We start from the raw sequence: 11,975 nt of genomic DNA, 5'->3' as shown, positions 1-11,975 counted from the left end.
TCACGAGCCTCCATGGGTTTAAAAATAGACACTGGGGTGCTTTATGTAAACCTTGTCAAATGAGATTTTAGATAAAGTATCCCACAGCCATTGAAAATGGAAACACTAGGGCAGAGGGCTAAGTGGCTGCCCCCTGTTCCTAGGCTTGCCCAGGTCTCTCTGCTCCCTTTGGCTCACCCACTCTACTGCCCTGGCCCAACGCCCCCTCTCCCGTGTGCCCATCCGTCCTCGTGCCCACGGCCCGCAGGGCTCCTGTGACTTCCCAGCAGGCCCCGAGAGGGAGGCCCGGCGCCCTGCAGCGCCTCCTTTCTTTTCGAACCTCCGCGTGACGTCAGAGCAAGCGCAGCGCCCTCGGAATGTATGCAAATAGCACCCCGCCCGCCCGCCAATGGGGAGCTCAGCTCGGGCTCTGTCCGCCAATAGAGCGGCAGCCCAGCCGGGGACAGGCCAATAGGTGCTGGGCACCGGCTCTCACCATATAAGGAGCGGCTTCGCCATAAAAGGCAACATTGTATCGCTTTATATGGGGGAAAGTGGCGCGGGGGTGGCTGGGGAAGAGCGCAGTGCTCTGTAGGGCTAGTTGCGGGCCGGGGCCGGGGCCGGGGCCGGGGCCGGGCCGGAGGCGGGGGAGGGGCCGGGCCGGAGGCGGGGGAGGGGCCGGGCCGGGCCGGAGGCGGGGGAGGGGCCGGGCCGGGCCGGGCGGGAGCAGCCGGCTGGGGCCCATGGCAGCGCCGGCCTGACCCGTTGCCGCGTGTCGCCTCGCACCGCAAAGCGGCACCATGCTCCCTAGTCAAGCCGGGGCCGCGGGGACCGGGAACGGCGCTGCCGCCCTGGCCCGGGGCTCCGTCATGGGCATGGCCCGCGCATCGGCCGGCCGGCCGGGCCACGCTGGGCCCCCGCGCGGCGCCAACGGCGGCGGGGCGGGCAACCGGGGACCCGGTAGCGGTAACGGCGCCGCCCCGCCGGGCGGGCCCGGGCTGGTCGGTGGCCGCTTCGAGCGGGACCGGGACGCGGCGGGGCCGGGGCCGGGCTACAGCGGCAGTGAGGGCGACTCGGAGTCGGGGGAAGAGGAGGATCTGGGCGGCGGGGAGCGGCGCGGCCTGAAGCGGGGCCTGGGGGACGTGGAGCTGGGGGTGGTGGTGGGCTCGGAGGCGGCGGCGGCGGCGGCCACGGGTTACGGCAGCGTGAGCGGGGCCGTGAGCGGGGCCAAGCCCGGCAAGAAGACGCGCGGCCGGGTCAAGATCAAGATGGAATTCATCGACAACAAGCTGCGGCGCTACACCACATTCAGCAAGAGGAAGACGGGCATCATGAAGAAGGTGAGCGAGGAGGCCCCGGCGGCGAGGGCCGCAGCGGCGGGGGGGGGGGGGGGGGGGGGCGCAGCACGGAGCTGGGCGGCGGCAGCGGAGGGCTCAAGGCAGCGAGATCCGTGACAGCCGGCGGCTGGAAAAGGTGGGCCTGGCATAATTGGGTTGCTTGTGCCTGTGGCCGCGGCCGCAGCTGGGCGTACCAGGCAGGAAGCGCTACGGGTGGAGCTGCTCACGGGGGCACCTCGGAGCCTGGCAAGCTGGCTCTGCCCCTCCAGTGACCTGGCTGACTGGGTGCCTGGCAGGGTGAGGCAGCAGCTAGGCAGCCAGCCAGGTGAAGTGGCTACTCCTCAGGGTGGAAGGCAGGGACTAGTGTAGCCTGGTGGGGGAATGGCAAGCTTGCTGTTTAATTAACAGTTGCCCAGTTTAGAGCTTGGTGGCTTACTGTGCCTATCTCAGCACTTTATAAATACCCAGATAAGCAGTCCCAGTGACCAGATTTTCTGATGACTCCCTTGCATCTATCTGATTTGTCTCTTTGGCTTTTTCAGGGCTGGGCATCATATTGACTTTGTATTAAACTTAGGGCCTGCTGAGCTAATGTTTCCATGGCAAGGGTGCCCCTAGAATAGGGGGGTGGGCAAAATCAGGCCCATGGGGCCCTAAAAAATTTAGAAAATTAATATTTATCTGCCCCTGGCTGCCTATCATGCGGCCCTCAATGGCTTGCCAAAACTCAGTAAGTGGACCTCTGCCCAAAATAATTGCCTGCCCCTGCCCCTGCCCTAGAGCTAAGGTGTTCTTCAGAGCATGTGGGCTTATTTACACAGGCTGTGAGGTGGCCATAAAAATACATGGGCTAAAGTGTGAGATGCCATGCTTCAAAATGCTACATGTCTACTTACTCAAGACAGGATTCTAGACACACTGAGCTTGGAATTAACTGGAACCCCTCAAGAAAATCAGATGGTATATACTGGTTGAGCTTTTGCCATCCACTCTTCTTCCTGTCCTTGCCTTATGTTTAGTGCTGTATGAAGTTAAAATGCCAAGTGACCAAACCATTTCTTGGGTTCAAGGCATAGCTGTTAAAGTCGTCTTGATATTTGGTGTCAGCGTTCCTTAACTTCATCCCGTTGCTCCTCATGATACCATTTCATGCAGTCCTGAATACTCCTCCCAGACTTAATATTGCCCCACTCTTTTTCCCTCTAACCTGAAAAAGAGTTCACTCAGCCTACCTTATATTTTTCTAACTACTGTTACAAGTCAGCTCTTCTTGTCCATCAGTCCCTTTTACCAGTTTTTCAAATGTCCATTGATATCGTGGCATTGGTGCCCACAGTTGACTGTTGTTCCACATGTGTTTTTACCAAAACAGAGTAGAACTATCCATTTTTACTTGATGCCTTTACTGGAGAAATGTCTTTCTAACTGAGTTGCCCCATAGTCTCTCAGGGATCTACCGTTTACTAGGATGTTTGAGAACAGTATGGGAATGTGCAGGAATTACCAAGTCAGAGGTGCTGCTCACCTGAAAAGGTACATTTAGAAGACTGGGACATACAGACATCATGTGATTCCCGTAGTAATTGCATACCCTGTGTGCTCACGGAGCTTTCTGTTGATAAGCAGTGGAGGCACTATTTGAAGTCCAAAAGAAACTTAAATTTGATGCTGTAGGGAAATAGGCTGGGTTGTCCTGAGCATAATGGGTGAGAAATAGAGTTGTGTATGCACGGTAAAAAGAGTGAAGAATGAAATGGGTCCTCCTTTATCAGCTTTTTTTATGGTGCAGCCATATAGAAGTTGGGAGTGTTAGGAGCTGGGAGGAGAAACTGTAGCTTAGTCTTGGACCAGCATAGGATATCCTGGATGATAGCTTGGCAGTGAAAGCAGCTGTCAAGCAACCTGCAGTTTTTATTTATTTATTTATTTAAAGTACAACCTGGCTGCAGTGGAGGCATTCAAGAAGAAGAGCCCTTGAATTGGAAGTTTGCAAGCAGCATGGGGATTGTGTCAACCTGGGGAAAACAACTTAGGTGTCAGTAGGCAAACCTGTTCAGTCAGTTGAGAGATTTGAATGCTTAAGGAATGGTGTTGAGAATAATGCAAACAAAAATGTAAAGCCATCTTACAAATTAGTGTTGTGGCCTCGCTGGTATTTCGCGAGGTCCTTCTCTTGTCCTTAAAAAAAAGCTGTACAATCAGAAGGTTAACAGAAGTGAGCAGGAACTAGGAGGATTTAGGTGGGAGTATTCTCATCTAAGGCTGTTAACTTGAGGAAACTGATGAGGAACATAAGGGAAAGGGTATAAAGTGATGAAAGAGAAAGGAGAGGTGGCTTTTTAAATGAATTCCAAAGGTGGCAAACTTAGAATTCTGGAGGAAACTTCTCTTAATCAGCATACCTCTAGTCTAGACCAGGGGTTGTCAAGGAGGGGTACGTGTACCTCTGGGGGTACTTCGAAAGGTCCCAGGGGGTATGCAGGGGTGGGCAGGGACTGAGTGCCACCACCCTGTGCTGCTGCCTCACAGGAGCAGGGCTGGGGTGGGATGAGAGCAGGGCAGCTGTGCTGCCATGGCTTGCCACACCCCCTCTCTGAGTCTGGCTGCTCCCCACCCTCCTGCCCCCTCATTCGGCATCTGGCCGCTTGTCGCCCCCCCACCCTCCCCCCCCCGGTGGTGGTGGTGGAATACACTTATTAAAAAGGGGGTTGTTGGGGGTACACTTATTTAAAAAAAAGTTGGAAACCCCTGGTCTAGACCATGGAATTCTCTTCCATAGGAAGCTGTTGAGAGACTGAAGGAGTGAACTTTTCATATGCCTACTAGGAGCTGCTCAAATAAACCTCCTTCAAGGTGTATCCATTTAGGCTAGACACCTAACCAGTAGAAATCTGATTGTGGTCTTGTGTGGGGGCAGATTATTTCTATCTACTACTGGGGGGTTCTGACATCTCTTCTGGAAATGTCTGGGCCTGCCATGGTCTTAGGGCTTTGAGTCTGATCCAGTCTAGCAGGTCCTGTGAGTCTCTGCTTCGGGAAGCTCATGTATTTCTAGGCTGGTGTTCAGCGTAAGGCCACCCCTGCTTCTGCAAAGGGTTATGAAGAGACAGAAGATCATCAGAAATTACTAGTACTGAGATGGCTGGACAGGTCCAAGCAGCAGCAGATGGCTGGTGACTTAGTTATCTGGCCTGTATGTCTCCCTGTTGGCAGAGGGTGCTATCTGTTCTGTGCAGGCAGGGACATAGGACGTACAGTATCTGAAGCTGTGAATGTCACTGACTTTCCTAAATATCTGTTGTATAGATACAGGGCCAGGGCAAAGGAAGGCACTCTGGTGGATTTTTTCCATCTGGAATTTGGGGTTGTTGCAATCTGCCCACTCTGCAGCTGCCCAAAATACAATGATTTCCCCTGAGAGCAAGATCTCACTCCTGAAGGCCAGTGGGGAGCCTCATCACTGCTTGGAGAGGGTTCCCTTGGAAGTTCTTTGCATTGATCACTTCTGCTAAGAGCTGCTTGAAACTGGCTATTGGTAATGTGCAACAGGACTCCAGCTTATGAAGCACTGCAGGGAGCCCCTGTTTGGCATGTAACAAACTGGGGCCCTAGGAGCAGCTGTTCTTTTATCTGGGGTGGAGAAGGGAGGGGAGGGAGGGAAGAGGAGGCTGGGATGCTGCAGTTGGCATGGCTATTTGATCATAACACCCAAGGGAACTGAAGGACTGGCTGCTCGCCTCTCCTCTGGGTAGCCTGTGCTGGAACTGATTCCATTGTTTCTAGCAGTTGGGCAGGTGTCCTAGCCAATTGTGAGTGTAGGCATAACCAAAAGCCAGGTGCTGCTAGCCCAGTCAGATGGGTTGGTATTCCCAGTAGATTTGTCTAAGAGAACCAACTCCACCTGGGGTTGGGGCCTAAGAGGTGTGCCTCCCTCATCCTTGCTTCCCATGACAGGGAGGTGAACTTAACTCTGCTGAGCAGTTCTCTTTTCCTTCCCTCATTCTGGTAAATATAGTTCATGGCCCTTCACCCACTTCAGAAAGCATGCTGGGTGGTAGACAACATGAGGTCAGTAAAGGGGCCTGGCCCCCAGTTAGGCCAATGAAAAATAGGAGCAGTGATGCTACAGCTGCAGCTAATATGCTGGAGTAGCTCTTTCTGGGTTCTTCATGGGAGAGACATGGTCCCAGCCTGGGGATGAGTGCAGCAGAGAGAAACCTGGCCAGCATCATTCTCAGTGAAAAGGTCAGGGGCCAGCAAGGTACTTGGGCTGTGTAGGGAAGGGCTTCATAACCTGTGGCAGAGTTGGGCTGCTTGGTAGCCTCCCAAAGCCTTACTGAGCTAGCCCCTTCCCTGCTGTCTGCCTTGAGGCGTGCATGCACTCACTGCTGACAGTGAGCTGGGTTGGAGCTCCATGGATGCTGGTATAGCAGCTTGCATCCTCCCTGCTGCCTGTTGTGAGCAGCCCAGGCTCTGTGATGGCCATGCACACCTCAGACTGGACAATGGAGAAGGGGCCAGGGCTGTGCTGCCACAACAAAGATTGGTCCCTTTTCTGTCTGCTCCTGGGACACCAACATCTTACAAGTCAAGGTTGCAGGTGTGTTTGCATTCTGCCTAAAAATGCTGCTGACCCCTGGTTACATGCATTGATTCCTTTACTTTTGTAACTGCAGACAAATCGTGTTCCAGCCTGCTGGCTGGCTCCTTGTACATAGCATGATGCAAACAAGAATTGGAATTGGTGCTGTATTATGGAAACAGTGGAAACATTGAAGGGGGAGGGGAGGCTGGAAAGCTGTTCTAGTGATGGCAGGAGCATGTGTTTATATGGCTGTGGAGGTGTGAAATGGGGACTGATAGTTGTTTCAATCATCAAGACAGTCTAGGTTGAGCCTAGTGGTGTAGCCAGGTGTGGGGAGAAGATAATGGCAGGATGGAGGTGGACTGAGACCCTAACCTGGTGATGACCCATTAAGTTGGAGTTGATAGCATGGGGCCTAGGCAGGAAGATCAGTGAGATCTATTTCATCTCTCTCCCAAGGTGGGGGTCCTGACTGTGTTACATGCTGTACAGACCCAGAGCCCCAAGGAGCCTCCACCTCCACCTGTTATACTGTCTGCTGTAGAGAGACAAGGCTCTAAGAATCTGTCTGAAGTGGAGTAGTTGAGGAAGGAGGTGCAGAGATGATCAGTGGCTTTTCCAGGTCACTCTGGGGCAAGAACTAGGGCTCTCCAGTCCAGTGCTGCTCCCTGACCAGTAGGCATACTGTGAGATAGGATAATGAGAGTTCCTAGAGAGGGAAGAGGCATCCTGCCTGAAGTCTGAAAGTCCTGCCTTTCTCTTGGCTCTAAGGCTTGGGCGAGTAGAGGGGCAGCTCTGTGCTTGGGGTTGTGTGGATGATACTTGGCCTGCATGCAAGTGCTGCTGCCTGTGACTGACTTACACTTTTCTTCCTGGCAGGCTTATGAACTCTCAACCCTGACAGGCACGCAAGTGTTGCTCCTGGTTGCAAGTGAGACAGGTCACGTGTACACATTTGCCACTCGGAAGCTGCAGCCCATGATCACCAGTGAGACGGGGAAAGCCCTGATCCAGACATGCTTGAACTCGCCAGACTCGCCCCCACGCTCAGATCCCACCACTGATCAGCGCATGAGTGCCACGGGTTTTGAGGAGACGGACCTCACTTACCAGGTGTCAGAGTCAGACAGCAGTGGGGAGACCAAGGTAACCCTTCCCTCTTGTATAGGGGAGCATTGGGCTCTTGGACTTTGCTCTGCCAGGGGGCAAAGGCACTTGGTACGGTGCCATCCAGGTCCCAGACTGCCTGTTTGATTGCTGTGGGATTGGGGAGCAACTGCTGTAGGAGTGTGGTCCCTTCCCAGGTTTGTGGTGCCTCTTGGGGCTGGGGGCTCATAAGGTCATCATGTGGAGCTGTATGCCGGATCTGAAGGAGCTTACCTTTTCTGTTCTGGGTACTTGGTTACCTGGGAGCCTCTTTTTTTTGGGTGTGGGGGAATCTATCCTAGTCATTGTGAACCCTCTTTCTGAACTCCTTGTGGTACTTGACCCCCCACCCCCCCCCACCCCCGCTTGCCTTCCTTGCACACATGCTTTGGCTCTCCTCTGCTGGTTCTGCTTTGCAAGCTTGGGCATTATTGGGCAGGGGCTGATAGTCTTCTTCTAGACTCCAGAAACCTGGTTCCTGCACCCTTTCTTTTCTGTGTCCTGAGGCACAGAAAGCATGTACAGCAGCAGTCCCCTGCCCACCTGAGGCTTTTTGGGGCAGCTCTTCTTCTGGGGCTGGGTTTGTTGGGGGCAGCAGCAGTTCTAAGGGGGAACGGAATGGGTGACAGGTCTTCCAGCCCCTGCTTTACATAGCTGCTTGCCCCTACCTGGCGCCTCTCTTTTTTTATCTCTCCTTGGGCGTCTTTGTGCACTCACACTCATTGATAAAAATTTGATTCTGCCTCCGTGGCCATATAAGGCTTGATTTCCCTCGCCAGTGTCCCTGGCTGGGCCCCTCACATTCCTTATAAGCTGCAGCTGTCTTTTGCTTTGGTGGTGTTTTGGAAGGGGGCAGGGAGGACACGAGGAATGGAAACATTTGGCTGGACAGACGCTGTCTATTCTGCAGGCATTAGCTCTTGCTTGCCCTGGGCTGTGGGTCTTGGTGGCAGTGCTCCTGGAAGAGTAGGAGGGGTATGAAGCTGAGGGTGCCCATCCCTGGGGTTGAGAGGAGCCTGACTTCCCTTCTGTTGCCTGGCTTAACAGCCCTGGTGGCTGCTCCTGTCCTTGCAGTGAAAACCCCTCTTACAGAGAGCTTGCAATGTGGCAAAGCTTGAAGAAATATACCTGTCCCAAGTTGTGGGGGACACAGTTGCTTTAGGGTAGTCTCTGTTGGAGTGCAGGCTGGGAAGAAGAGATGGTGCTCTGGAGGGCTGGCAGGGGAGGGTAGTTCTTGGCCTTGTTTCCCTAACATACCAGCTGGGTCTACTTCAGGAGACTGGTGCCTATACTAGGCTCCCCTATCCCTGCTGTTAGGCTCTTGTTCTTCTGGGGTAGTTCTGTGTTTTCTGTGCAGTGCCTTGATTTTGCCAGACTTTGAGAGGATACGTGGGGACATTAGTCGCATCTAATCAGCTGCCCTACTCTTTGCCTTCTGCCCTGGGCCCCTGGTTCCCTCTCCATGGCCTGGGCTCTCTAAGCAGGCTCCTGTGTGGAAGGATGAATGCTAGGTCCTACAGTCTGTTGTAGAGGTGCACTGATACATCAGCCCGTATTGTATCAGCACCAATAAAAGGAAAATTTACATTATTGGCAATCAGCTTTTTTTGGCTGATGTTACTGATTTTAATGTCACCAATAAATGCTGCATGCATATGTGCAGCTGCAGCATGCATGCGATCAGCCCAGCAGCTTGGAGAGCAGCATCTGGCTGGTAAGTCTGTTGTGGGGGAAAGGAGTGTTTAGAAGGAGGGGGCGCAGATCGAAGCCCCGCTCCCTCCCTCCCTCCCCGCTGGGGCGGGTGCTGCCCAGCTGGGGTGGGGTGCAGGACAGAGGCAAGCAGCTTGTCCGGGGGGGGTGCCACTGCTGTGTACACCCTTGGGGGAGGCATGGGGGGCATGTGCCCCCTAGATCTGTGTGTGGGGTGAAGGCGGGTTGCCTTCTGGGGCTGGGGGCAGTGCTGGGCTCTCCCTGATGGGGGTGGGTGGGTTGAGTTGGGTCAGGGCTGCACTTGGGACAGGCAGTGGCAACACTGGGAGGGGGGGCTATGGGGTGAGTGACAGCCACCCCAGAATTTGCTGTAGCCCCCTTCCTCCCAAAATCCCCTCTCCCAGTGCCACTGCTCAGAGCACATTCCTGGCCAGAATGAGCTGGGTCGTTTCCCCGCCCCCCCCCCCCCCCCCACCTCCTGGATGAGCTGCTTGTGGCTCTGTTTGGTGTCCTGCCTTGGCTGACCAGCACCTGCCCCAGCCCCACTCCCTCCCACGCTGTGGGGGGGCCCTTTGCCTCCTTCCGCCCCACTCCCGCCCAACAGATTTACCAGCCAGATGCTGCTCTCCAAGTTGCAGTGCTGCATATCGGCAAGTGGATCAGTATTGGCCGATATGTTTAGTTAATAACTGGCTATTGATATCAGCCTGAAAAATCTTTATTGGTGCAGTCCTACTTTGTTGTGGTAGGCAGTGTTTTGTACTTGATGTGAGGGGCTGGGCCAGACTGGGATAATGCTCTTACTTTTGTCAGTGGAAGCTGCTCAGAAGGGGCATTGAGGGACAGTTTTGCTGCTGGTAGTATCAGGGTTTGGCTGCACTCCAGGCTTGCTTGTCTGTGGGTCTGAGAGCTGGGTGTGACGGGCACTGTGCTGAGAGAAATTTTAAACTGAAGGGGCTTGCCATGGAAACTCTTCAGCCAGTCACTCTGGCACATGGATAACAGCAACTGAGGCAGTAATCTGGCAGTGGCAGTGAATGGTTATAGCATGGGAAGAGGGGGTAGGGAGCTTGTATGGTGTGCTCTTTTAAAAAGGCAGAGAACTTTGGAAACTCCTGAACTGTGGCTGTGGCCCGTCTTCCTGCAGGGACATCTTCTCCAAAGGGGTAGTCTGCATCCTGTTGGCATGAAACCGTACATGAAGTGATACCTGTCTCTGTCTCCAGCAGGTGTTGGCTTTGAGGGTTGAGGTAGTGCTCCCTACCCTGTCTGTTCTGTACATGGGTTTTGCAATACCCCTCTTGTTTCTGTGGGCTGCTTCCTCCAGCTGGTACACGGTGTTAGCTTCTTGCTGTAAGGCAGGCTTACTATACCTTGAATCACCATCCTTGCAGCTTTCTTTGTTTTTACAAAAAAGAAAAAAAAAAGAGTGCTTCTGGAACCTATGATGTCCAGCAATGGTTTTGGTGCTGTATAGAAATGATAGCCCTCCTTAGTTTTATCTGATCTCCCCGGGCTTATGCATTACTTTTTTGGCTGTGTCATCCATCATACAGGGAGCTCATGTTGCTGGTCCAGACAGCTGCAGTCCTTTTTAACTTTTCTTCTCTCTAGGATATAGTCCCTCTTTCTATAAATGCATCTTGCTGTCTAGCTGCTTAACTTTGCATTGCTTTCCACTGAACCCACTTTACCAAGCAGTTCAGATTCCCCGTTTACAAATACTTTCTGACATCTGTTGATCGGTTTTCGTTAGTATAACTAGCATGGATGCTTTGTAGTGCTATTTTTTTTCCCAACTATGTCATGTGACTAAATTAAAACATGTTAAATTGCCTTTTATCTACCAGTCTTGTTACCTGAAAACAGTTTGACAAGAGCTATCGTTCATAGTTATCCTAGTTCTTAGCATTAAGGACTGTGCTTGTAATCCTGTACTGAGTGGCTTTGACATTATTCTGCCCAGGATTGATTTTTATCTTGCTGAATATCTTGTTGCCACCAAGGCAGGGTAGCTTGCCCCTCTTCAAAGTTGAGATAACACCAGTTTCTACTTCTACATTCCCTGGAGCAATTCCCCAGTGTTCTGAAAGGAACTGAAATCAGTATTGATTGGTACAGACCAGACTAAGCCTCCAGCATTGATGTACAGTGTATGTGAGCCCAGGTTAAAGTCATGAGCTTTGGGCTCCAGCTGATCTGCCTGTGATGAGACTTTGGGACTGGGCTCAGGAGTGTCCTTTGTGGATTCTAGCTTGTTTTGGAATATTAGGCAGCAGGGCTGTGCAAAGCTTCGGGTGCTGATTCAGTTTCGAGGAGATTTGGCCTGATTCAGCGGCCTAATATTTGAATCCAAATCAAATCAGGAGACCACTTAAAAGGTCCGAATCAATTCGAAGCTCTCAGAATTGATTTGGAAAAGATTCGGAGAGCTTCAGAGATTTGGGCAGTACCTGCTTGCTGCCACAGGGAGTTGGACCCGGTCTCTGTGCTGGTAAGTAGGGGGTGGGGGAGCAGGGGCTGGAGGAGGAGGGTGGGGACCATGGGGGGGACCCTTGCCAGGCCCCATCCCCTGCCTGCTCCCCCAGCCCCGCCTGATTATGTCCTGTCCGTCCCCCCCCATGGCTACCCTGCCCTGCCCCAGCTCCTGGCTCTTCAGAGGGAAAAAAAGAAAATTGGAAAAAAAAAAAAGCCCCGTACTCAATGGCTACTGCAGTGGCCGTCAGGGCTTCTGGGGACTCATTGCAGCATGGGCCAGTGTGGGGCAGCAGGGATTACCGCGGGCCGCCCCCCCCCCCCCCAACCTGGCAGCAGCTGATGAGTGAGGGCTTCTTTTTTAAAGAGCTTGGGCCGTGCAGGGCAGCCATTGATGGGGCTGGGAGAGCGGGTGGGGGATGGGGCCAATTCAGTGGTGGCCGAATCTCCAAATCAGATTTGGCCGAATTGATTTGGGACAGTGATTCGAATTGCTATCTGCCAAATCCAAAGCGAATACTAGCTGCTTCACATGGGCCTGCTAGGCAGCATAGTAGAGACTCCTTGGAAGGTTCCTACTAATGGCTGAACAGACCCTGTAGAACAGACCCAAGAAGTCTTAAAGCTCAGTGGGAGCAGCATAGGTTGGCATGGCTGGGGAGCGAGGATAATGCCCCTGTTCCCAGTCTGCAGGAGAAGGTAGATGCTGCGTCTCCTGGAAGGGTGCTGTTCTAGACTTAGTT

General features: G+C 53.3%; 1 protein-coding gene across 2 annotated transcripts in view; it reads left to right on the top strand.

The window, feature by feature from the left end:
* Positions 1-682: 682 nt before the first annotated feature.
* Positions 683-11,975, top strand: part of SRF (serum response factor) — a 43,226-nt gene continuing 31,933 nt past the window's right edge. The window contains exons 1-2 of one of the 2 annotated variants that reach the window (XM_019476045.2): positions 683-1,319; positions 6,781-7,047. In XM_019476045.2, coding sequence (XP_019331590.2) covers positions 780-1,319; positions 6,781-7,047 — 807 coding nt within the window. In that variant the 5' untranslated portion in view covers positions 683-779. The remainder of the gene's footprint in view (positions 1,320-6,780; positions 7,048-11,975) is intronic. The other variant, XM_059720355.1, reaches the window with a different exon arrangement.

This window comes from Alligator mississippiensis, chromosome 1 (genome assembly GCF_030867095.1).
Source record: "Alligator mississippiensis isolate rAllMis1 chromosome 1, rAllMis1, whole genome shotgun sequence".
Taxonomy (NCBI): Eukaryota; Metazoa; Chordata; order Crocodylia; family Alligatoridae; genus Alligator; species Alligator mississippiensis.
Note: the sequence above shows the minus strand (reverse complement) of the source record. Positions and strands in the feature narration are given on the sequence as shown.